This window comes from Coregonus lavaretus (assembly GCF_964263955.1).
Source record: "Coregonus lavaretus genome assembly, chromosome: 22".
NCBI classification, from domain to species: Eukaryota; Metazoa; Chordata; class Actinopteri; order Salmoniformes; family Salmonidae; genus Coregonus; species Coregonus lavaretus.
Genome location: NC_140009.1, coordinates 24,404,092 through 24,431,724, shown reverse-complemented (window position 1 = coordinate 24,431,724; position 27,633 = coordinate 24,404,092). Strand labels below are relative to the sequence as shown.

At 43.7% G+C, this 27,633-nt stretch overlaps 1 protein-coding gene across 1 annotated transcript in view; it reads left to right on the top strand.

Moving 5' to 3' along the window:
* The first annotated feature begins 4,383 nt into the window (after positions 1 to 4,383).
* Positions 4,384 to 27,633, top strand: part of hdac7a (histone deacetylase 7a) — a 56,423-nt gene continuing 33,173 nt past the window's right edge. Inside the window, exons 1-2 of the mRNA XM_084186977.1 lie at positions 4,384 to 4,468; positions 20,511 to 20,579. Coding sequence (XP_084043103.1) covers positions 4,450 to 4,468; positions 20,511 to 20,579 — 88 coding nt within the window. The 5' untranslated portion in view covers positions 4,384 to 4,449. The remainder of the gene's footprint in view (positions 4,469 to 20,510; positions 20,580 to 27,633) is intronic.

Sequence of the window (27,633 nt, the reverse complement as noted above, 5' to 3'; positions counted from 1 at the left end):
TGCAATTTGTCTCTTAATTATTACTGGAAACCAAGGTAACCTCGCTCATAAGATAACATATTCGTCATTGATACAGTGCAGAATGTTGAGAAACCAGAGAATTGCGCACATTCACAATCTAAAAGTAGGTCAAGATTAAGTGTTTCCAAGTCTTTTCCATAAACCTGCTGATGTAATGGTGACCTACAAAAGCAGATGGGGTTGGGGGCCCTCTGCGGTCGCCTGGCTGCTCCGGCCAAAACGCCTGGTGGCTCTACAGGAGGAAAGGAGCACCGGCCCTTTAAGATCGCCTTCTCAACACAGCTTTATGTTTTATAACGTTTAAAACAAAAAGTATTATTATTTTTTGCTTGAGTTCCAGTTCCGGATGTGCCAAAATAAAAAGTGGACGAAAAGTATTTCACAGCAAATTCCTCCTGCTCCGTGAAACAAAGCGGTAATAGAATAGAAATGTGTATCCAATTGTTGTTCTTTTTTCCAACAGCAGGCAGATGTGTTCCATTTGATGTAACAGAGAATAGCCTCTCCTCTGAGTGAGCAGCAACATTGTTACATTGCTAAGGTTACAGGGTTATTATTATTATTCGGCATTGTCCACCATGTCCTCTCGACTCGACTTTCTAAACTCTCAGGACCAGACCAGGTCGATCGGACCTGTGGTCAACCATGGTTTGACCATGTGATCCAGTTGATGACATCAGAGGGGACATTATGTACCAGATTTTAACCCAAGAAACAGTCCTCTGGAGATGTTAAACATCCTCTAGTGTGGCTCATATATTGGGGTCTCTAATACATGGCGCAGAAGCATCCAAGCACGCTGTTAAACCCACCACTATTTCCTTGAGCTAAGAGCTCTGTCTGCTACAATCATCGGATATGGCCTCAAAGAGAGAGATTTGAACCCAGGCCCAGGTAAGCATCTGCAGCCTGGGCAACAGGCAGGGGTGGATGGAGAGAGGGAGGGAGGTGAATAGGACATGGAGGAGGAGAGGAGAGCTTGCATTCTTGCTCTGTTCTGGTTGCATGTGAAGCTGAAAGCTACATAGCATTTCTGTGGGTCTGGGTGCTGTGGTGAGTCAGGCCTGTTTTCCAACAACACCACATACACAGCCGGACCAGACCAGACCACACAGACACCAGGACCCAGCTGGGGCTCTCAGCCCTCCCATCCCTGATTCTCTTTCTCCCACTCTCTCACTTCTCCCTTATATACCAGACTCTATGTCTATCTCTCTCGCTCTCTCGGATGCTCTCTTCCACTCTATCCCTGCCTCCTCTCTCTCTTTCTCTCTCTCCCCCTCTGTCTCCATGTACTTCTCTGCCTAGCTCTCTCTCTCCCTCTCTGTCTCATGTACTTCTCTGCCTAGCTCTCTCTCTCCCTCTCTGTCTCATGTACTTCTCTGCCTAGCTCTCTCTCTCCCCCTCTCTCATGTACTTCTCTGCCTAGCTCTCTCTCTCCCCCGTCTCTCTCTCATGTACTTCTCTGCCTAGCTCTCTCTCCCCCTCTCTCATGTACTTCTCTGCCTAACTCTCTCTCTCCCCCTCTGTCTCATGTACTTCTCTGCCTAGCTCTCTCTCTCCCCCTCTGTCTCATGTACTTCTCTGCCTAGCTCTCTCTCTCCCCCTCTGTCTCATGTACTTCTCTGCCTAACTCTCTCTCTCCCCCTCTGTCTCATGTACTTCTCTGCCTAGCTCTCTCTCTCCCCCTCTGTCTCCATGTACTTTTTACATTTTTACATCATTTAGCAGACGCTCTTATCCAGAGTGACTTACAAATTGGTGTATTCAACTTATGATACTTCTCTGCCTAGCTGTCTCTCTCCTCTGTTTATTACTCCCACTGGACTGTTTCTTCTGTCATTCTATGTCCTCCTTCCCCACTCTATACAGTATTACTATAAACCGCTTTCAATGTTTTTATTTCCCCCGTCTTTTTATCTAAATGTTAAGGATTCTTTGTCAGTATGTGGAAGAGGAAGCAAAAGATTATACTATAAACTAAATAGGAGTCCGAGGCAGAGCGATCCAAAAACAATCTAAGTATTGTTAACAATGGGTAGATTTATTTGACTGGTTGTTAGGGTTGTGTACAGGCCAATATTAAACATGATGGAAGCCTTATTGAAGCAGGAGAAAGGGCGGTTGACTTGGTTCCAGCCCAGAGAAGGAATTCCTCCTTCCCAAAGGGGAATCATCGAATGTTGAATTTTTTTAATTATGCATTTTACGAGCAGATTGTAACAGAGCTCATTGCAGGATACAGTGAAGGGAATGCAAAATAAGACATCAGTGTGCTTCTTCCCCCCTAGCCGCTGTCATACAGATGTAGTTTTATATATCCATGGCTCACTCATAAAGCTAATAGACATAGTAACATATACAGCAACAATCCAACAGTAGTTCCAGTTAAGCATCATTCCATTCCCATGGGTTCCACTGCACAGACTGAGATCTGTATCCATCCTGTCAGGGCCGGATTACCTAATGGGCACACAGGGCACGTGCCCCGGGGGTCGGGACCCCCCCAAATACCATATGAACAGCTTTAAAACGACAACATTTTATCTGATGGCAAAATGTGAAGAATAGCATGAGATGACCTAGCAAACAGAGATGGATTTAGGAATTTTGCAAATACTGTACATTCTCCATCAACCACACGGCTGCATGGTTCCATTTGCAAATACTGTACATTCTCCATCAACCACACGGCTGCATGGTTCCATTTGCAAATACTGTACATTCTCCATCAACCACACGGCTGCATGGTTCCATTTTATGGAAGTAAATATGTCACAAAAACAGTGACACTCTCTATAAGAAGAACATGCATGAAATGTACATCCATTCCACATCTCTTTCAAAGCTCTGTAAATTGTTAGCAGGGCTACAGGTAGGCTAGTTATAGGTACTTAACGCCTCTTCTCCTGACCGTTGGATAGCAGCATTGGATTTTAGGCTTAGCAGAGGGGCTGGTAACAAAAACAGAGGAGGAGAGTGGACACAGAGCAGTCACTGCATACATCACACCACCACATCTGGAGGTCTGGGTGTTACAAATCCACCCTTCTAGTAGGACCTCGCCCATGTATTTAGTCATTTTAATGACAAACACATTCACTGTGTATGCCATGCTGCCATGCTGCCATGCTGCCATGCTGCCATGCCGACAGTGACGCACAGCATTGTGTTATTATTTGTCCATACGTCTTAAAAAGCCTTCATAATTAACCTGCAGCCAATTTATCAACTCATATTACAGTAATGAATGTGAAGGGCTCAGTCTGTTGTTATTGATTTAACTCTACTCTCTAGTTTGACCCACAATTAGTCAATCTGACCAAGTCAACAGTTTACTAACAAATAGCCAATCATCCATCTACTATCAGCTCTCCACAGTGTGAGGCAGGCAGCTCCACAAGAGGCCGGTTCATCCATGTCCTCCTGGTTCACCTTTTCCCCTAGAGAGGAAATTGAATTAGCAGGGTGAAATCCATCCCCTTGTGTGTGCAATCAGACTAGGGACAGAATACTGCCTGTTGTGGCCCAGCAGCTGAGGCTAAACAGGGAGTACTGGGGACGCTTTTCTTATCACAAGGTATGATTACAGGGTGTGCGTGCGTGCGTGTGTGTGTGTGTGTGTGTGTGCGTGCGTGCGTATTTTAAGACATCTTTTCAAGTCATTTTGCTTACTGGGACTATTCTAGTTTTGCTTGGGGTGGCATTTCCTGGTCTCGCCTATGGTGGCAGAACAGCAAGGACTGGCCCTGAGGAAAGCTGTACATTCCTTGCAGTGAAACTGTGACATTGATATAGGCCTATAGTAGGACTCAAACAGCAGGGCTAAAAATCTCTTATCTTTATCATTGTTGTTTTCTATATAATAATAATAATATGCCATTTAGCAGTATATCATTGTTGGCAGTCGAGGCACAGTGCATCATTTGTTTTCCATGTGGATGTCATTGTTTTTACTATTTAAAATTATTTTTGCAATGGTATTTTTCCTCCTGATAGTGTTTCCTGCCATTGTCTTTAGTAGTCTGCCTCCGGCCTCCGGCCTCCCTCCAAGCTGTGCTGGTTCTTCCTACCTTAACCCCCCTCTCCCCAGCTCCTCACTCTCACACACCGCTGCACACACATTCTAATCCTCTCTTTCTCTTCCTCCACTCGCCGCTTCTGAGGCAACTCTGACATAAGTTTCCCCATAGTCAGTGATAGGGGGGACCAACAGCGTACAGGTTATGCGTACATGTGACTGTGTGTGTTAGAGAGAGGGAGAGTCCACCAGTCAGCTCAGAGTGGTTAATCTGTTTTCCCTCCCTCTATGCCTTTTGTTGCGGCCCCTCACTTTCTCCCTGCTAGCCTGGATAGAGGGAGCTGACACTGTGCCTGCCTGCTGTGGACTGGATATGGCCATAGACACCCTGACGCTACCCTAGCTGGATGTTCACCCTACGAGCTGGTAAGACCCTGCTTCAGCGCTACTCTAACTTTACAGCAATTACGCTTTCATTGTGTTTTTATGTCTGTGATAGTATGGAAGGAGAATGTGTCTATGTGGAAATGCAACCCTGTCTCAGTCCTCTTTTGTGTGTGAGATGGCTTAGAAATCACTGGTGGATTAACCTTATGTTCAATGTAAATTTTGTTTCAAAGTCAGTGCTTCAGAGATTAACATTGTACCCAGTAAAAGTGCTCTCACTCTTTTTCTCGCCCTTTCCCCGATTCCTCTCCCTCTTTTCTCTTCTCCCCCGGCTCATTCTGTAGCCCCCTGCTCATGTTACCAGCTTCCTCCTGTTGTTTTCAGCACAGGTTTTCTCCTACTCTCCGAGCGTGCTCCCACGCTCTCTCAAAGAAAGGAAGGAAAACAATGATAACCATTTGCGGAGCTGCAAGATGGAGAAGCATGCTTTAGTATGGCCTGTGTCTTTAATAGTGTGGAACATTTAAGTGTGGCTTTTTTTCTTGCTTGTTTTGTTGTTTTTGGAACAAAGTTTTCTTTTTGGGGCAGATGGGTGAGAGAATTGGAAACAGACCCACCCACACTGGAAGTGAGTCAGCCCGCATTTGTGGTGTGTTGACTTTCAGAGGACAGAACAATTGTCTAAAGAGAGGACTTTGCTAAAGGCAGAGGGAATGTGTTTGGCTATTCTGTAGTTGTCACTAAATCCCCATAGTTTACATGTGCTTAGGAACCGGAGAGGAGAGGACAGGACAGGAGAGGTCTGGCCTCTGCCATGGGCTGTTTTGAAAGGGAGGGAGCGGCTTGTGTCCATCTGGGACAATCCCAAGTGCTGAGTGCTGAAAGCGTCCCCACCCTGCTCCCAAACCCTATTTCCCTCTGCATACACAACTGGTAGGGTTGTAGCAATGTTAACTTGACTCTGGTGTGTAGGCTGGGGGAGTACATAGTCTCTGACAGTGTTGTGCATGTTATCATCGTAGCTAGGCTGCGTTTACACAGGCAGCCCAATTCTGATATTTTTTCCAATAATTGGTATTTTGACCAATTACATCAGATCTTTTCACATCAGATCTTTTTCAGAGCTGATCTGATTGGTCAAAATACCAATTAGTGAAAAAAATATCAGAATTGGGCTGCCAATTGTGATTGTTATGCATGCAGACTCCAAATCAATAATTTAGCCTCCACTTTAATAGTTTTCTTCACTTTCATATACTTCAAATATGTCAATTTTACAGGGCAAACATACAACTACGAGTATGCTCTCAATCTAATCTTCGGTGTGTTTGTCAGATACTATAATCAGGCTGATACAGTGGAATGTATTCCACTTGCCTCACTCCTCATATACAGTAGCCTATCTTGTATCTCTCTACACCCTTTACATTCCACTCTTTCATTTGCCTCTTTATCAAAGACCCTCTCACTTTCTGTCCATGTATCCTTCTCTCTTTTTCTTCTGACTGTCACTGTCTGTCACTCCATCCATTTCTCTCTCCCCAGCCCTCTTCCTCCCTGCTGGCAGGGCAGCCTGTGTAGTCCGTGGTAAGGGGCAGCAGCAGTAGCCCTTCCTGTCCTGACTGGAAGTGTAGATTTCCACTCCAGTCTCTGGGCAACCCTGCCCCTGTCCTGTGTCCTCTGGGAACCACCTTCCACTCTCAGTGTGTGAACAGCTCTCAACACACACACACACACGCACGCATGCACAAACAGCCACAAACAGTGAGAAAGGACTCAGTTACTGACCTTGGGTGTGGGAGAGGCCACAGGATGATTGGCTAATTATCTCCTAATCATCCCCAGTGTTGTGTTATACCCCCTCCGTCCATATAGGACACCGGGGGCGCCGTTGAGCTTAAATCAACACCAACGACACTCATTCATCACCTAATGGCTTCCATTTACTGTGAGTGGCCCGGGGCGGTGGGGAGGGAGGTGTTGGAGGGTGCACAGTGGCTGTTATGCTGTGGCTGTGGCTGGAGGTCAGGAAGGGTTAAGGGGTCACATGGAGCCTAGGAGCAGGACTGCAGGGCAGGATATCCTGTCAGGAAGAGCCATGGTTTTCTCTTCCCTTCATTCCCAGGCATGGAGGGCTAGTGGAGTCAGAGCCCACAGTGAAGGTGGGGGCAGGGTGGGCACTGGTCTGGTGTAAAATTTCACTCACATCTCAAAACACATGGAGCGACACAGATCTTCCACACGTTGCCCTCCAAGGGTTGTGTATCTATGGCAAACTTGTTTAGTGTATTTAATGTTGGACAACAGACAACAGTAGGCCTGACTGTGCCTATTGAATCAATATGGAAATTATAGCCTAGCCATTGTTTTGTTGTGTTTGGTATTCCAGAGATGTTCTTACCCCTGTTGAGTCCAGATGAAGTCTTTAAGTGAAGAGGTGCTCCAGATGAAGTGGCTGAGAGACCAGGGTTGAGATTAATGAGGCGGAGTTAGAGGGGTCATGGAGAAGATGATGCTAAGGGGCAACAGATGGTTCAGAAGCAGTGGAGGCTGCTGAGGGGAGGACGGCTCATAATAATGGCTGGAACGGAGCGAATGGAATGGCATCAAACACATGGAAACCATGTGTTTGATGTATTTGATACCATTCTGCTCCAGCCATTACCACGAGCCCGTCTTCCCCAATTAAGGTGCCACCAACCTCCTGTGTTCAGAGGAGCGATACAGAGAAAACACTGGAGTGGTTTACTACCTTACTGACCGCCCTCCTCTGGTGATACAGTGTAATTACAGATGCTGAGGCTGCTTATAAACTTCAGGACTGATAACATGTCCTAAAAAGATTTAAACAATGTTGATTATTACAATCAGAAAGTATTTTATTTCACCTTTATTTTAATAGGGAAAACATATGGAGACCTAGGTTTCTTTTACAAATGTGCCCTGTATATACAACATAAATATACACATTATACCCAAACATATACACATTAAAATACAAAAACACAGTCATGGGAAGCACAAATAAAACATCACAAATCACCCAGAAAAACAGTTACATTCCTTCACAAATAAGTCCCCAATCAATACTTTAAATTGCCCGATCTTTAGCAAGGTCCAGCCAACCTTTTGATACAGGATGCAATGATGAGTATCAAAACTGTCACCTGTACCAAAATGAAGGGCACTATGGTAGATGGCATCCAAAGGTTTAAGAGTAGTAGCAGCTGCACTTTGATAAATAATATCACCGTATTCAAGAACAGATAAAAAGGTTGACTGAATAATCTGCTTCCTACTGCTTAGAGAAAGGCACGATCTGTTTCTGTAGAAAAATACAACTTTAAATCTTAACCAGCTCATCTATATGTTTTTTAAACATCAAATCCATATCAATCCAAATGCCTAAGTATTAATATGCGGGAACACGTTCGATTGGAGAACCACCTAATGAGTGAACATGTAGTTCATCTGAAACATTCTTACGAGAGTTTGAAAACAACATGTATTTCATTTTGCCTGTATTAAGCACAAGTTTTAAATCAGCAAGGGATTCCTGCATAGCTATAAAATCTGACTGTAGTTTTGATACAGCCAGATCAACAGTCGGGGCAATAGCATACATAATAGTATCATCCGCATATAGATGACGTTTACAATTTTCTACAGATTGACCAATGGTGTTTGTATAAATAGTGAAGAGAATAGGTCCCAAAATCGACCCCTGTGGTACACCTTTATGTACTTCAAGAAATTCAGACTTACCACCATCAATCACGATGACCTGAGTTCTGTCACTAAGATAATCATGAAACCATGAACAGGTGTCCGAGCTCAGGCCTATCAAGGAAAACGTATTCAATAAAATAGCATGATCAACAGTATCAAAAGCTTTTGACAGTTCCAAAAACAAAGCAGCACATTTCATTTTAGTGTCTTCAGCATTGACAAATCAGTAAAAACGCCAGTGATTGCTGTAATAGTGCCATGCCCAGGCCTTAACTTAGTACTTGTGTAACATTTGATATAAATCTAGGTACATAGAACTTCTCACATTCAAGGACAAGATAGGCAGATAATCAACCGATACAAAGTAAAACAAAGAGTGTGTGTGAGAGAGGGAAAGACCGCAAGAGATAAGAGAATGTGACAGGCTATTTTGGGCTTCTCTTCATGTCCTACGCCCACCTCGTTTGTCTTGTTGTTGTTGAGAATAGTGGGAGTTGAGATGTGAGATCTCATTCTGATTGTCGATACCGATATTGAGGTGCCTCTCTGGGATTCCCCCTGGGCTGTTTTGCTCTCTCTCACCATCTACAAAAAATGCATGAAATCAGTTTCAAGTTCCATTTGAGAAGGAGATTTAGTTTACATTGAGCTATAACTGAAAATTGCCACATTTGGTATCTGTATTAATCAATATAAAAAAAGTATACCATATACACTCATAGTTCTTTCCTATAGTATTAATTTATATGAGGTATGTACTCATGTGAAACTCATCAGACATACCACCTAATGTTGGATTGAATAGATTATCAATCCCCATTAAAAAATAAATAATTTATGAACACAGTAGAGGTTGATGACTATTCTAGAGAGAACCTAGTGTGAGCTGTTTTCCTTTGTTTTGGAAAGTGACTCTATGAACCTGGTGGTGTACTGAGTGTGAACAGAGATGCTGATGATGTACAGGATGAGCTGCTCTAACCAACACTTTCCAGTTAGGCCTCTGACACAGTCAGCTGTATGTTTCAGACGCTCGCTCGCTCACACACCCACCCACCACGTCAGTGAACGAATGGACACTAAAACCCAATGGAAAATGTGTTATGCGTGTCCCTGTGTATATGTGCGTATTTTTTTGTATGACTGTGTGTGAATTGTATTCTGTACGTGCAGTTCAGGGGGTGTATGACAGATAAGCGAGGGCCAACATATATTATGCTGGGTGGCAGGTAGCCTAGTAGTTAAGAGCGTTGGGCCAGTAACCAAAATGTTGCTGGTTCGAATCACTGAGCCGACTAGGTGAAAAATCTGTCGACTTGCCCTTGAGCAAGGCACTTAACCGTAATCACTCTGGATAAGAGCGTCTGCTAAATGACTAAAATTATCATCTGAATCCTGTACTGTAAACCCTGACCCCGCCATCCTTCACTGCTGCTCCTTGCTTATATACAGCACTGCACTGTTTTCCCATTTCTGTCAACCTCTTTCAAACACATACACATACACTTGCATGTGCGCACACACACACACTTGACTCCACTATTCTTTAAACATCCACTGATCCCATTTTAGTAATCACTCTCCAACAAACTGTCCTGTACTCAAGTCCATTCTCCATATGTCTTTCTCTATGCTCATTCTCTCCTCCGCCATACTGTGAGTGTTATAACTGTATGACTGCTGCTTCCATACCTCCTTATCCAGCATTTTTCACATTCCTGTTGGCTTCTTAAAGGGAAGGACCCTGCTGGCATGCTGGGACCAGACATCCTCACATCAGACACATTGCTCACTCCTCCATTCTCCCTCCTTCACTCCCTCTTCTTTCTTCTCTCACACTGCAGTAACAAAGTATAAGCCTATCAGTTCACATACAGTATCAGTCAAAAGTTTGGACACACCTACTCATTCAAGGGTTTTTCTTTATTTTTACTATTTTCTACATTGTAGAATAATAGTGAAGACATCACAACTATGAAATAACACATATGGAATAATGTAGTAACCGAAAAAGTGTTATACAAATCAAAATATATTTTATATTTGAGATTTTTCAAATAGCCATCCTTTGCCTTGTTGACAGCTTTGCACACTCTTGGCATTCTCTCAACCAGCTTCACCTGGAATGCTTTTCCAACAGTCTTGAAGGAGTTCCCACATATGCTGAGCACTTGTTGGCTGCTTTTCCTTCACTCTGCGGTCCGACTCATCCCAAACCATCTCAATTTGGTTGAGGTCGGGGGATTGTGGAGGCCAGGTCATCTGATGCAGCACGCCATCACTCTCCTTCTTGGTAAAATAGCCCTTACACAGCCTGGAGGTGTGTTGGGTCATTGTCCTGTTGAAAATACAAATGATAGTCCCACTAAGCCCAAACCAGATGGGATGGTGTGCTGTGGTAGCCATGCTGGTAAAGTGTGCCTTGAATTCTAAATAAATCACTGACAGTGTCACCAGCAAAGCACCCCCACACCATCACACCTCCTCCTCCATGCTTTACGGTGGGAAATACACATGCGGAGATCACCTGTTCACCTACACCGCGTCTCACAAAGACACGGCGGTTGGAACCAAAAATCTCCAATTTGGACTCCAGACCAAAGGACACGTTTCCACCGGTCTAATGTCCATTGCTCGTGTTTCTTGGTCCAAGCAAATCTCTTCTTCTTATTGGTGTCCTTTAGTAGTGGTTTCTTTGCAGCAATTCGACCATGAAAGCCTGATTCACACAGTCTCCTCTGAACATTTGATGTTGAGATGTGTCTGTTACTTGAACTCTTATTTGAGCTGCAATTTCTGAGGCTGGTAACTCTAATGAACTTATCCTCTGCAGCAGAGGTAACTCTGGGTCTTCCATTCCTGTGGCGGTCCTCATGAGAGCCAGTTTCATCATAGCGCTTGATGGTTTTTGCGACTGCACTTGAAGAAACTTTCAATGTTCTTGAAATGTTCTGTATTGACCTTCATGTCTTAAAGTAATGATGGACTGTCGTTTCTCTTTGCTTATTTGAGCTGTTCTTGCCATAATATGGACCTGGTCTTTTACCAAATAGGGCTATCTTCTGTATACCCCCCCCCCCTACCTTGTCACAACACAAATGATTGGCTCAAACGCATTAAGAAGGAAAGAAATTCCACAAATTAACTTTTAAGAAGGCACACCTGTTATCTGAAATGCATTCCAGGTGACTACCTATTGAAGCTGGTTGAGAGAATGCCAAGAGTGTGCAAAGCTGCCATCAAGGCAAAGGGTGGCTATTTGAAGAATCTCAAATCTCAAATATATTTTGATTTGTTTAACACTTTTTTGGTTACTACATGATTCCATATGTGTTATTTCATAGTTTTGATGTCTTCACTATTATTCTACAATGTAGAAAATAGTAAAAATAAAGAAAAACCCTTGAATGAGTAGGTGTGTCCAAACTTTTGACTGGTACTGTATATTTAACTGTTTCACTCTCCCACAGCCTGGTGTTTCTGTGCCAGGACATTTACCAGGAGGCCTTCTGCTTACATTCACTACACTACTGGTACTGGTCACTTGGACCATTGTGTATTGTGTTTCATAATTGGTGAAATATGAGTCTCTACAGATTTAAAATGATCTCATTTATATACACACAAGTAATTGAACAGTACTGGATTTTTACAAGTAGACAAATGCGTATTGTCCACACATGTAGCTAACATAAAGCCCAACAGCGCCTTGATCAAAACAGCCTGATGAGGTTTGATTCAGTGGAAAGGCTCTCAACAGCTGGTCCAACAACTGTTATCTAGTTATATCTGTTTCTATATTGAATTCAAACGCTCGTAATTACCAACTTGCTGCTTTAGGAGGACTTAGTGCCTTGGTTCTCTTTTAAGCACAGAATGGAAGTGATTCATGGCAGGAAAACATATTTCACACAAATATGCGGTTTAGAAATATAGATGAAAATGCGCAAATTGAATTTCTAAAAAGCTCTATTCAGTAAGAAACCCGTTGGCAACCATGTCTGTATTTTGATACAGCAAGAATAAAACATGTGTATTATTTCTTAAACCATAGACACTTACATGCTGAATTAGTGTGGATATTTCAGAAATGTTATCTTGATGATTTGTTGTGTGATGATGGAGTAGGCCTACAAGGCATAATTAATACAACAGCATGTTAAGTTGTGCGTGTAAATATTATTTGAGAGGCAGGGTGGTACATGAGTTGTGGTGAGCTGCAGACTGTCTGCCTGATATTTTACACTCAACAACCACCACCACTGTTGGCAACGTCTGGTCTCCCGGTTGCTGAATGCCACATCGAAACGGATAAAATTCCATAAATGGATGGCTTTATAGCTAAGTTACCCCTTCCGCTTGTCATCTTGACCAGACATTTATACTAGACATCGGAAAAATAAAAAGTCCCTATTTGTGAGTGTGTGTGTGTTGTAGACAAGAGCGTAGAGTAGATGCATTGAGGTCAGGGCAGGCAGAGAGAGATGGTTGTTTCATTTGACTGGATTGTCTGGCTGGTTGGCAGTCATTAAGGGGCTAACGGGAACAATGACAAAGACACACTTTGTTTGTGTTGTATGTACCTGATGGACCACTAATGTACGCTTCTGTACAGTATGTATGTGTATGAAGGTATACTGTATGTGTATGAAGGTATACTGTATGTGTATGAAGGTTTACTGTATGTGTATGAAGGTTTACTGTATGTATGAAGGTATACTGTATGTGTATGAAGGTATACTGTATGTGTATGAAGGTTTACTGTATGTGTATGAAGGTTTACTGTATGTATGAAGGTATACTGTATGTGTATGAAGGTATACTGTATGTGTATGAAGGTATACTGTATGTGTATGAAGGTTTACTGTATGTGTATGAAGGTATACTGTATGTGTATGAAGGTATACTGTATGTGCATGAAGCTGTATGACCAGTGCTGGGGAAGCTACACTGAAAATATAGTTGACCAAGCTAGTTAAGCTATACTAAGGCTACCGAAATAGTTTACTTAAATAAAGTTACTTTGAAAAAGTAGTTCACTACATCCAAACTACCTGTGAAAGATTATCGTATGTAAATTTGATATATCATAGACTACAAATTGAACAGATCACTTTGTGGTCATATGTTAACAGAATGTGTAATTTAGCCTATTAAACACAATAATGATGTTTCAAGTGAGAATTAGGCAGGTCTACTTCACCAATAAAGTAGTGTGTAGTTCCAGTAGTTAGCTACACCACTACATGGCAAATAAGTAATTAACTACTGAAAACACTACCTAGATTTGATTTTAGTTCAACTATCACCAAGCTACTGCAAAATGTAGTTAAATTACTAGTTGAACTACATGTAGTTCACTACTCCCCAATACTGTGTATGACGTACACTTGTAGATGGAGGGGATTCTGGCTATTAAACATGACATGGCCATCTGTCCTCTGTACTATCCTGTACTGTTGTCTCTTTGACTTTAGAACATGCTCTCTGTACTGTATGTCAGATTCCAGTGCCATTGTGTTCTTTGCAGTTGTTTTTGTTCAGTTTTAGCATGGTTTTTATTCCAAAGCTCTTTCGACCCACATGATTGACTTAAATGAACACATCAGGCATGTAATTATCAGAAAGTGCATTTCAGCAAAAAGACATAACAGTTGACTACTCTGTTGCTACCATTCTGAGATGTAGGACTAACAAAGACAATCTAATCAAGCTCATAAAGTTAGCTAGTTGAATCTACATTTTACCTTCTACAGCTTATTTCATTGAGGGACACAATTTACAGTGTGCGCGTGTGTGTGTTTGCGCGTGTGTGTGTGTGCATGCAAGCGTGCGTGTCTGACTGCTTGCTCAGAGATAATAGCCAGGGTTTAGGCTAGAGGCTGGGCACAGTGTTTACTCTAGCCCGTGTGCCGCATGGTGCCACGGTGTGGAGCATGGTGTCCCAGCAGGCCAGCTGAGCCTCGTTTGGAACCCAGACAATGGCTGCCTTCATCTTGCCCTCCTCATCCCTCCCTCCATCCCTGTCCCCGTCTGTCTGCTGCGCTCCTCCTCCCTCCATCGCTGTCCCTGTCTGTCTGCTGCCCGCCTCCTCCCTCCCTGTCCCCATCTGTCTGCTGCGCTCCTCCTCCCTCCATCCCTGTCCCCGTCTGTCTGCTGCCCTCCTCCTCGCTCCCTGTCCCCATCTGTCTGCTGCCCGCCTCCTCCCTCCCTGTCCCTGTCTGTCTGCTGCCCTCCTCCTCCCTCCCTCCCTGTCCCCGTCTGTTTGCTGCCCTACTCCTCCCTCCCTGTCCCCGTCTGTCTGCTGCCCTCCTCCCTCCCTCCCTGTCCCCGTCTGTTTGCTGCCCTCCTCCTCCATCCCTGTCCCCGTCTGTCTGCTGCCCTCCTCCCTCCCTCCCTGTCCCCGTCTGTCTGCTGCCCTCCTCCTCCCTCCCTCTCCCCGTCTGTCTGCTGCCCTCTTCCTCCCTCCCTCCCTGTCCCCGTCTGTCTGCTGCCCTCCTCCCTCCCTCCCTGTCCCCGTCTGTCTGCTGCCCTCCTCCTCCCTCCCTCCCTCTCCCCGTCTGTCTGCTGCCCTCCTCCTCCCTCCCTCTCCCCGTCTGTTTGCTGCCCTCCTCCTCCCTCCCTCCCTCTCCCCGTCTGTTTGCTGCCCTCCTCCTCCCTCCCTGTCCCCGTCTGTCTGCTGCCCTCCTCCTCCCTCCCTCCCTCTCCCCGTCTGTTTGCTGCCCTCCTCCTCCCTCCCTGTCCCTGTCTGTCCGCTGCCCTCCTCCTCCCTCCCTGGACCACATTGTGATCTGGGGCAGAGGTTACCAGGTCTGGTCCTGAAAGGCCTAAAATGTATCTATCTATATCTTATTGAGTTGAGTTGGAATGTACAGTAAAGTTGCAAAAATCCTGACTATTCTAATGTAACTAAGAGGCATCCCAGGATCTTGCTGAGAAACAGGGTTTAGGTTTTGACAGTACTCATCTTGCACTTTTTGGAAGCTTTGTCTTATTTTGTGTATTAATCCTGATTATAATATGTGTGTGTGTGTGTGTGAAACAGAGAGTCCTTGTCAGTGTAATTGTGCAGGTGGGAGGCAACTACGTACATGTAGCACACAGCTGACCACATCCTGTACATATAGAACTAACATAGAGGCCACTTCCCCCTCAAATTAACTGACATCTGAACACGGTAAATATTCTTTAAAAATACATTTCAACATGTTTTAACTGGGTCCTCTCTATGTCCAGCCTCTGTTTGAACATTTTGGATACATTTGATTGAATTATATTCTTAGAAATTCTAAGTGTTTTACAGTCACTCTAAAAGAGTGTTTGTATGCATCAAGCCTCTGACACAGGGTAATCTGGGGAAAATAAAACAGTTTAACATCAGTCTAAACTAGAGCAACAGATTGGTCACTGCTTCCTGTCTTTTCCATTTGGGTGTTACAGTGCAGCGTGGCTCACATTGGCCAGCGCCTCGCCCCCTGTGAGCCCAAACTTCTGCCTGTATTTGTGATCATGTGTGTGTGCCTCCCTGTGGGCTGCTAGCCTGCTGTGCCGTTTCACTGTCACACACACTGTGGTCTCGTTATTTTCAGCTCATACCGGACGTGATTCAGACTGGGGGATTGTGTAATTGACAAGACAAACCACACACACGCGCACACACATATGCACACACTCATAAACACCCACACTTTGGGAGGATTTCTGGTAAGGGTGCTGGGCTCCCCCTGTGCGTACGCATGTAAAGGTGAGTATGACCCACAGCACAGCCTGCATTAGGTTTCGTTCTTGGTGTGCATGAACAGTTTGTTTTACTGTTGAGCTTGAACACTGGATCACAGAGGTTGAGTGGAAATAAAAGCAGTGTTCAAGCCGGGGAAAGCAGCCTTTGAAAGATAGACTAAACTCTTTGTTCTCATAGATCACTTTCTGTCATTTCCTGTCATCAAAACACACACAGCACACGCAGGTGATGCTCGACTCACATTTACATTTACATTTTAGTCATTTAGCAGACGCTCTTATCCAGAGCGACTTACAGTTAGTGCATACATTATTTTTTTTCATACCCCCTGTGGGAATCGAACCCACAACCCTGACGTTGCAAACGCCATGCTCTATCAACTGAGCTACATCCCTGCCGGCCATTCCCTCCCCTACCCTGGACGACGCTGGGCCAATTGGCCCACCTCAAACCCTCATATAGTGTTATTCGCTCCTCTGCAAACTGTGTACACATGTAGGATCTGATTTTGAGCCAGTTTGCTACAGCAGGGAAATAATCATGCAGCAACAGGAAATGTGCATTGTTATGTGAATTATAATTAATATACATTTTGTAGTGGTTGATACAGTTTTCGTAAGGGGAAATCAAGTCTGAAATTCCAAAGTGGAAATGACAAACTTCAGAAGCCTTTTTACACCTCAAATACACTACAAGTAGAACATGTTCTGCATTGCAGGAAAGTTATCCTGTAACAGGGTGATCAAATTAAGATCCTACATCTGTGTCATTAAATTTTTACATTTTAGTCATTTAGCAGACGCTCTTATCCAGAGCGACTTACAGGAGCAATTAGGGTTAAGTGCCTTGCTCAAGGGCACATCAAGAGATCTTTCACCTAGTCGGCTCTGGGATTAGAACCAGCGACCTTTCGGTTACTGGCACAACGCTCTTAACCACTAAGCTACCTGCCGCCCATTCGGATGTTTTAATCCAAACATCACTATTTATATTGTTACTGTTATTCAAAGAATCAGGGTCACAGGAAGAGTTAGTGGGAGGTGACAGATAAAGTTATGTGTATGGGTTACCTTGTCCAACAGATAGACAGGAAGCTCTTGGCAACTATTTAGTCCGCTTTGAGGATACATTCTTCTGTGCTGTGACTAATCCATAGTACAAGAGGAGAATGGTATTGGTCAAGGAGCACCATTTCCTAGTAGCTATGCACTCATAAAGACATTTTATAGAATTTGTCTGTGAAATTGAAGATGCCCAGATAAAGCTGACAAATATGACATTTTAACTTTCATATTTTCTCAAAGTTTCATATTTCTCTGCTATAACCATACATGCTGCTACGTGAGACAATAACTACTAGGGCACTTATAAACTCTCTATCATACTGTTGGGTTTGCTTGATTGCTGTCATAAGTTTACATGAAAATGCTACATTGAGAAACATATTGGAACAGTGGAACAGTGAATATGTACTATTACACGAGTTATAACATGTTTATAATAGTGTTGTCCAAAAAATGCAAGCAGAGGACTCTTGTAACATAGTTATTCTCTTGCAACTCCCAATAATCGAGAATTTCAACAAGCATTTTGCTACGGCTGGCCATGCTTTCCACCTGGCTACCACTACCCCGGCCACCAACTCTGCACCCTCCGCTGCAACTTGCCCATGCCCCCCCCGCTTCTCCTTCACACAAATTCAGACAGCTGATGTTCTGAAAGAGCTGCAAAATCTGGACCCCTACAAATCAGCTGGGCTAGACAATCTGGACCCTTTCTTTCTAAAACTAGCCGCCGAAATTGTCGCAACCCCTATTACTAGCCTGTTCAACCTCTCTTTTGTAACGTCTGAGATCCCCAGAGATTGGAAAGCTTCCGCGGTCATCCCCCTCTTCAAAGGGGGTGACACTCTAGATCCAAACTGTTACAGACCTATATCCATCCTGCCCTGCCTTTCGAAAGTATTTGAAAGCCAAGTTAACAAACAGATCACCGACCATTTTGAATCCCACCGTACCTTCTCCGCTATGCAATCCGGTTTCCGAGCTGGTCATGGGTGCACTTCAGCCACGCTCAAGGTCCTAAACGATATTATAACCGCGATCGATAATAGACAGTACTGTGCAGCCGTCTTCATCGACCTGGCCAAGGCTTTCGACTCTGTCAACCACCGCATTCTTATTGGCAGACTAAATAGCCTTGGTTTCTCAAATGACTGCCTCGCCTGGTTCACCAACTACTTCTCAGATAGAGTTCAATGTGTCAAATTGGAGGGCCTGTTGTCTGGACCTATGGCAGTCTCTATGGGGGTGCCACAGGGTTCAATTCTTGGGCCGACTCTTTTCTCCGTGTATATCAATGATGTCGCTCTTGCTGCTGGTGACTCTCAGATCCACCTCTACGCAGACAACACCATTTTGTATATATCTGGCCCTTCATTGGACACTGTGTTAACAAACCTCCAAACGAGCTTCAATGCCATACAACACTCCTTCAGTAGCCTCCAACTGCTCTTAAACACTAGTAAAACTAAATGCATGCTCTTCAATCGAACGCTGCTGGCACCCGCCCACCCGACTAGAATCACTACTCTCGAAGGGTCTGACCTAGAGTATGTGGACAACTACAAATACCTAGGTGTCTGGTTAGACTGTAAACTCTCCTTCCAGACTCACATTAAGAATCTCCAATCCAAAGTTATATCTAGAATCGGCTTCCTATTTCGCAAACAAAGCCTCCTTCACTCATGCTGCCAAACATGCCCTCGTAAAACTGACTATCCTACCGATCTTTGACTTCGGCGATGTCATTTACAAAATAGCCTCCAACACTCTACTCAGCAAATTGGATGTAGTCTATCACAGTGCCATCCGTTTTGTCTCCAAAGCCCCATACACTACCCACCACTGTGACCTGTACGCTCTTGTTGGCTGGTCCTCACTACATGTTCGTCGTCAAACCCACTGGCTCCAGGCCATCTATAAATCACTGCTAGGCAAATCCCCGCCTTATCTTAGCTCATTGGTCACCATAGCAGCACCCACCCGTAGTCTGCGCTCCAGCAGGTATATCTCACTGGTCATCCCCAAAGCCAACACCTCCTTTGGCCGCCATTCCTTCCAGTTCTCTGCTGCCAATGACTGGAACGAATTGCAAAAATCTCTGAAGCTGGAGACTCTTATCTCCCTCACTAACTTTAAGCATCAGTTGTCAGAGCACCTTACCGATCACTGCACCTGTACACAGCCCATCTGAAATTAGCCCACCCAACTACTTCATCCCTATATTGTTATTTATTTTGCTCTTTTGCACCCCCGTATCTCTATTTGCACATCATCTCTTGCACATCTAGCATTCCAGTGTTAATACTAATTGTAATTATTTTGCACTATAGCCTATTTATTGCCTTACCTCCATAACTTGCTACATTTGCACACACTGTATATATATTTTCTGTTGTATTATTATTTTTTGACTTTATGTTTTTTTACCCCATATGTAACTCTGTGTTGTTGTTTTTATCGTACTGCTTTGCTTTATCTTGGCCAGGTCGCAGTTGTAAATGAGAACTTGTTCTCAACTGGTTTACCTGGTTAAATAAAGGTTAAATTAAATTTAAAAATAAAAAATAAAAAATGAACAGTGGTTGCCATGTCAGCAGGTGGAGCTGTAGAAGCCATCTGACAACAAAAACTGTGAACAAAGTTTCAGACAGTAAAAAGTATAGTGTTCGGATTGGCTACAGAGTGTACCAATAGGAAGCTCCTATGCTGAAACAATGGCAGAGAGAATTCGTGTGATGTCAACGCTATTTTTGGTGGTACCCGCCTAGATTTCTATTTTCGTCTTCTTCAGGGGCTGGACTTACCAAGTTGCTTGCGATAACTCTTTCTTTCTCACTCTCTTGTACTACTGACGAATCTCATCCTTTGACCCTGGTCCCGTTCCCTGTAAGTCCTTTCACAAATAGCCTAGGCTTCACAGGACGAATCATATCATTGTTTTTTTTGGAGGAGTAGCCTGTTTAGAATTTGGAGTTATTTTGTGACATATTCTTACAAGGTAACACCTTTTCTTTCATGTGCATAACTTGCGGGATCTCAGATGATTGTTCTGTATTATATTGCAGCAGTAGAGTACCCTATATACCTGAGAATGTATCATATTGGTGATGTTTCTGCGGGCGACTGGCGTGCAGCGCAGTCAGGTCTGTCATTCTAGAAAAAGGTGGGCTACTTATTGAAACAAGTCAATTTCATTGAGGCTACAACCAACCTCTACTCGCCGGGCCGTCTTGTAATTGTAGGCATATTATTTCCCTCCCTTCTCGTTTCCATGGAGTCCCCTCAGAGCAGATGTTCAGGCCAGGGCAACAGGTTTTCTCGGAGTGAGAAAATTAATTCCATTGTTGAATTGTTACAATAAAGTTCGTGATCGTGAAGCGATACCTTTGTCGGAAACAAAGTGTTTCTTACTTTTTCTGAAAGCTCCTTTGTTTTAGACAGGCTACACTTTTCATATATATGTTTGAAGTTATTTATCATGAAGATACAATTTATAATTAATTGCTCTGATGATTGTGAATAATACACTTTCTCTCCGGGTCTGCAGATGCAATCACGGCGTCGGGACCTACCCTAGACAAAGACCAACAGGACAGCGTTTTTTCAACAGTGGCAGGTAGGACCCCTAAATGTGTCACTTGAGCGGTGAAATAACAGTGTAACAACTCATTGTCGCACATCATCTCACCGTCTTCAGAATAATAGGCCTGATCTACATATATTTTTTATACATGTTTTTTTATTAATTCAGAATGAGCCATCATTTTAGATGGGCTACACCTGTTTACATATGATTCATCACCAACCCACCCACTATTGAAGGTTGTTTGAACAGGTCAGAAAAGTTATGCAGTTTTTGAGAAACGGTCAGACCTAACCTATTCTGTATGTCTATAACAATCTATGCACAGACAAATATGGAAATATCCTGGAAAAAACATTGTTCTGGGTTGTGCGCTGCTAATGATGATGAACGTGTTATATTTCATGATTTGTCAGAGGAAGTAAAATATTTTCACTTTAAACACGTGATTCTCTAGATATATTTACTTTTAGAGCATCACACACGCACGCACACCACAACACTACAGTAGAGCGGCATTGGATAGGGGATGTTATGTTCTCACACCACAAAGTACTCCCAGAATGACAAACAAAGTTCATATGAATAAGTAAAACATGTACAGTGTATGTTGTTGTTTTGAATCTGATGGGGATGGATCCTTTTTCAACTATCAGTCAGTGTTCATTGTAAATGCTGACATGCTTATTACTTGTGTGGAATAGTTGGCACTGACGGCTACAGTCTGAGTGTGTGTATTCGATCTGACTGCTAGCCCTAGCTCTTGCTGTGCCAGGCTTATGTTCAATCCTTGCAAACAAGTCCCATTTCATTGGAAAAACAGAGTGAGGTCATGGCCGAGGCTGCAGTGTCCCGTTTCATGTGTGTCCGTCCAGGCCAACTGACACGGCCCTTCTCCTCTGTGTCTCTCTAATCTGTCCCTATTCATCAGAGGGCTCTGCGTCTCCTTCTCCGCTAGCTGATGCTGTTGCTCTAATGAGACACACAACAAGCCCCCTTAATTGAAGTTAAACCAATGAGGTAATTAAAGCTAGGCTGTGGTCCGTCAGTGCTGTGTTGCGGTTGTTACTCAGCTCCTCCTGTTGTGATTCTACTGCCACATGTCAGAGGAAAGATACTGTGTCGGTGATATGTTATGTGCCCAGGCGGTAGTGTATCATTCCATAGCACGAAGCTCAATATCAGTTAAATATATTTTCTAGCAGTTTGGATTTGGATCATGCCAGCCTATTCAGAGTCTGGAACCGAGGACGTGTCTGTGGTTTGGTGTTTGTCTGGACGAGGTATTTGTTGCTTGTGAAACCACATAGTGAAGGGTTGTGATACGGAGAGTGAAGCGGATGAGAACTCACAAACCCTAAAAAAATATAGTCTTCAATTTCCCTTAACATACCAGGAAAGGAGGAAAATGGAGATAACAATAGCAAGATTGTTTTGCAGGGAGCTGCAGTAAAGATCACGTTTCCTGTTTCTGGCTGAAACCCGGGTCAGCTGACTCCCTCCTTCCCTCCCGCTGCCGTTGCTGTCTTGAGAGAAAAAGCCCAGAGGGTTCAACCTAACTCTTAGTCAGGGTGGCAGAGACTTTTAGTCCTGTATTAGTCCTATATACAACTCGACTGAAGTTGGATGAATTGATCATTCGCTGTGCCTTAGATCCATGAAATCATTTGATACAGGTAGAGTTTCATACTCCTTGTGGGGACAGACCTTGTTATCTGTGGAACCAAACATTGTTGAATGTGAAATGTGAGTCTGGATCCCTGAGGCAGACCTGTAAATCCTGCTGTGTCCCTATTTAAGCTGGTTTAATAACGGCAGCATATACATATAGAATTTACCTCTCAGGCCAGTTGGACATGTTAGAAAGTTACCAAGTCACCTAAAGTAAACTCCCAGCTCTGCACCAGGAGCTCTAGTCTGTTAATAATGGCCTGATGCTCTGCTAATGGTCTCATGCTCTGCCTGTGTTAACTTTAAATGCCAGGAACCAAGAAAATAAATCTACTTATAGCTCTGAGGCTTGCTTACTGGATTTGGAGATTGATACGTTTCTGGTCTTCGCTAACGACTGTGGGTTTTGCAATTATGTATTCAGTGTGTGTGTGTGCATGCGCGCATGCATTTGTGTGTGTGTGTGTGTGTGTGTGTGTGTACATGCGTGTGTGTGTTACCAATAATTGTAATGTCCTCTTCTGTTGTTGTTCATTCAGTCAGAAAAGTGTGACTGCATATTCATGGTTTTCCCAGAACAGTTGTTAAAGTTTAAAAAGTCTCAGAGAGATAGCGAGAGGGACATGATAACTGCAGAGCGACTCAGGGACTTTAACTTGGCGAGAGACAGGAGAGAAAAAGAGATGTCAGAAAGATGAGATTATCTGCATGTTTGTGTGCAGTTTACCTTAGCCACTGAATTATACTAGCCTCTCCTCTTCTCTCAGGGAGCTGTAAATGTAGCAGAAACTCTCCTATTTCCTTTCTAACTGTGTCTCTGCCAAGCTGGCCTGGCCATGACTGTTCTGTTTTCATAGTACTTTAGGGTTAGCCACCCAGGGGCCTTACTTCTCTCCTCTCCTGCCTCTCTCCTCTCCTGCCTCTCTCCTCTCCTGCCTCTCCCCTCTCCTGCCTCTCCCCTCTCCTGCCTCTCTCCTCTCATGCCTCTCTCCTCTCCTGCCTCTCTCCTCTCCTGCCTCTCTCCTCTCCTGCCTCTCTCCCCACCCAGGAGCCAGACCAGGGCTCACTACACAATGCCCCCATACTACTGACATCTGGGTCAAGTGGCGGAACTTTCGTTTACCTGTCTGTTTTGCTCTCAGAGTAATGCAGGAAATTGTGTTTCTCTTTGTAGTCATATAGTTATATAGTATAGTACAGGTTGCTCCTCCATGGTTTAGTGCAACAGGCTTGCTGAGAGACTGCTATGGAGTCCTTTACTGGATGCATCCTCTTCTTAAACAACATGACATAGAATGAAACCGCAGTAATTGAGGCATGCAAGACAAGTGCAACCTTCCATATCGCACCATGTAGCCTACAACACAGCAACACTTAACGCGACTCGACTGGCTGTCAGTAACAATGTTTGTTTTCTTTTCTTGCTAAGAGAAGGGGTGGTGATACGGTGGTGGCATGGCTGAGACAGGTGTGTGTTGTTGTGGGGGTTGTTGATGTGGGTGTGTTGATGTGTGTTGGGCCTGGGTGACGAGGGGGCCATGCGGAGTCCCTTTGAGAGAGATGCTGTGTTGAGTGTCTTATCTCACCGGGGCTGTGGGGAATGTGTTTGATGTTGGAGGGGGTGGAAACATAAACACACACACACACTGGCTTTAAGGGAGTGACTGACTGGATAGCCTCACCACCCAGCAAACGGGACGTCCTGAGGACATTCGGTGACGTTCCCATTAGGCCCCTTAAGGGTTTCGACGTGACGTTATCCCTCTGATGTTCTGAGAACATTCTAAGAATGTTGCGTGATGTCCCAAGGGAACGTTCTCTGGGGGACCTTTGCCTACTTCCCTGTAGGTTCCCAGGAATTCACTGAGGACCATGTCAGGACCTTTTCAGGACGCTCTCCTTAGGACGTTGTGTGATGGTCCCAATGGAACGTTCTTTGGGGGAACTTTAAGTTCCCAGGACGTCATTGATGACCATGACAGAACCTTTTTAGGACGTTCTCAGCACGTTAATTTTACTAGTCAATAGGATGTTGCGTGATGGTCCCAAGGGAATGTTCTCTGGGGGACCTTTGTCTAGTTCCCTGTAAGTTACCAGGATGTCACCAAGGACCATGTCAGGACCTATTAGGATGTTCTCAAAAGGTTCACTTTACTAGTCTTTAGGACGTTGCATGATGGTCACAAGGGCATTTCTCTGGAGGACCTTTTTCTAGTTCCCTGTAAGTTCCCAGGACATCACTGAGGACCATGTCAGGACCTTTTTAGGACATTCTTAGGACTTTCATTTGACTAGTTCTTAGGACGTCATGTGATGGTCCCAAGGGAACATTCTCTGGGGGACCATTTTCTAGTTCCCGGTTCCACGTTCTTGGGATGTTGTGTCATGGTTACCTGGAGGTTTTGTCTAGTTCCCTTTGTCCCGGGGATGTCCCCGAGGACGTTTTTAAGACGTTCTTGGGATGTTGTGTCATGGTCCCTTGAAGCTCCCCTGATTGTCCCAGGTGTCCCAAAACATAATACATTTTCCATTTACATTTTAGTCATTTAGCAGACGCTCTTATCGTTTATTTGAGATCATCAGGTGACGTCCAAGGGACAAACAGGGAACTAGAAAAAACCTCCAGTGGACCATGACACAACGTCCTGATTACTTTAGGTGACCATTTCGTGATGTCCCAGGGACGTCCTAACGACTCATTACTGTTTGCAGGGCAGTTGCTTCTGAAGCAGAGGGTCTGAATGGCGCTGACAGCTGTGGATTCCTTCCTCAAAAAGAAGGGGAGAAAAGGGGGTTGAGTAAAACAGAGGGAGAGAGAGAAAAAGAGAGAGAGCGAGAGAAGGGGATATAGAAGTACTGACAGATCAGGGTATATGTGATTGAGGTCGACAGGCACTATAATTGGAGATCCTGTGTTGCGCAAGGTTGATTTAGCAACAGTGAAGAGAAAAACACCAATATCATGACCGCGGCAAGACACCACTCAATGCTGAAAAAGCACACATGTATTACAGTACATTATTGCTTAAAGGCCCAGTGCAGGCAAAACATGATTTTCCTGTGTTTTGAATATGAGGTTGGAATATTACTGTGAGATTGTGAAAATTAGGATAATGCCTTTTTAGTGTAAGAGCTGTTTAAAGTAGTGCTGAGCGATTTGTGCTTTTTGATGTCGGTTCAGTTTCCGTTCAATTATTAAAAAATAATCACGGTTTTCGATTTAGTTTTCGATTATTTTGTTTGAATGCTGTAACAACACAGACTAAAACAATTAATAAAATTCCCATGATGGTAGTGACTGTCCATTACTGATTATCACTTGTTAACCATCATTTATTCACATTACCTTACTTTAATAAAATATTTCAGGTGTATGTATTACATTTGTTTTATTTGATTACATTATTATTTCATTTCATGTCATCTCATCAGTATAGACTTGCTGCCTATGCTGTCTGACAAAATCACTATTTTGTAGTTCTTCAAAGTAAGTAAGGCATACTTTTATGACTGCTGAAACCAACTATCAATCACTTACATCATGTATTTTCAGGTAGACAGCTGCTCTCTATATCACCTCACGATCGCACATTCTTTGTCTCTTCCGTAGCAGGCTTAAAAGAAACACAGACCTTACAAGTAGATGCACAATGGATTATGGTCATTGTAATTAATTACCACGTTTTCTGCGCTAAACTATGTAGAATATCAGCCTGTTGGAAACTACAACTCCCTACTACAATCGTACAGTTCAGGCTGGATCTGATTTATTTCTAGAGAAACTGTGCAATGTGCGCATTGAGCTCACACAAAAAAGAACGAAATGAAATTCTAATAATTGAACCGACGTCGGTCAATTAGTTGTTTAAAAACTGAAAAATAACAGACATTTTGGTTAATCGCTCAGTACTATTGAAAAGACAGCCTGAAATGTCAGCCTATTTTGGTGGGATGGAGTTTTGGCATGCCTGATGACATCACCAGGTGGTAAATTAGTTAATAGACCAATAAGAAAGAGAGTTCCAAACCAATAACAGCTAGTTATCAGTTTTCCCCTCACAACTCAGACCACAAAATTATTGCTTGAGAAATTGCTCTTTGCTAAGAAGCTACTTTTGTTTCTTTTTGACCATTGTAATTGAAAACAATCACAGTAAGGTACTTAATTGTTACCCAGAAATGATTTGATATTGAGATCAAAATGGCTGCATTGGTGACAACAAAATACTTGCCCCATTCAGTTTTATAGGAGCCAATGGCCTGGTTTTTAACTATCAATCCCTTACTAACCTTTCCATCTCTCCTCTCTCTGTTGCTGTTGGTTAATTAGTTTGATGTCCTCAGGGCCTGTGGAGTGAGAGTTAGCCATTAATCCACTCAGTTGAATGGGTAGCAGCTCCCCTTCAGCAATTTACTGGCTGCATGGGGCTGGGGAGGGGGAGGGAGGAGAGGAGAGTCCTGCTGGCCCGTAGTCTTTCAGCTCAAATTTCATGTGAGGAATAAAATGTTTTTTCACCCTCTACAGGAATAGCTTGGTCTTGACAATACTTGAATTTGACTGAGCCTGTCTGAATAGTAATAGCTATAGCTCTACACTCATTATTTATTAGTAGAAACATCTGGTGTACATTCTGTTTACTACTGTTAATCTCAGAACAGCGTCATTTGGTAAATTAAGAACAGTAGTAAAGTGTACATTAGCATATGTTCTATATTTGTGTCTGGCGTGTATATTTGTGTTCATTTGGTAATTGTGAGCTTCGCTTTGGTTATAGCTTTACGGTTCATAAATACCTCAGAAGTGACTGGCTCGGAAGAAACCCTACAGAGGCTAAACTCTGCAAACAGGAAGTGTCTCTTTCTCTCTCATTGTTGTGTTTTTATAGACTGCGCTTCCTTTTGTCTGCTGTGGTTACCATGGTTACATCAGCCCCCTGATCTCTAGTGGTGTTATGGGATGGCCCAGAGCAAAGCAGAGCTAGGCCATAACTGTCTGTGTGAGAGCTGAGACTGAATACGACCAGTAAGAGCGAGAGAAGAAGAAGATGGAGTTAGAAAGAGGATGTGGTATGTCCAAAGATGAGTAAAGAGGGAGGTAGCACTTCTGACTAATTATAGCTCAAAGAGAGCAGAAGTGCTGCTGTGTGTGTTTTCATCTCTTGCTATTTTGAAGTGTGGTTGGCTTGTTGTTTTGGACCTGTCTCTGTCCGTGTCTCTGTCCCTGTCTCTCTGTCCCTGTCCCTGTCTCCCTGTCCGTGGCTGGAACCTGAGTTCTAATCACTAGGGCTTCCTTGCCTGAGCAGGAAACCAAACAATAGACTACTTTAAAAAATGATCTCAGGAGGGCAGCTGGTGGGGAGAGCTGTGTGTGTGCTGCTAATTAAAATGTCTGAGAGCTTCTGGTGTTGATTAAAGC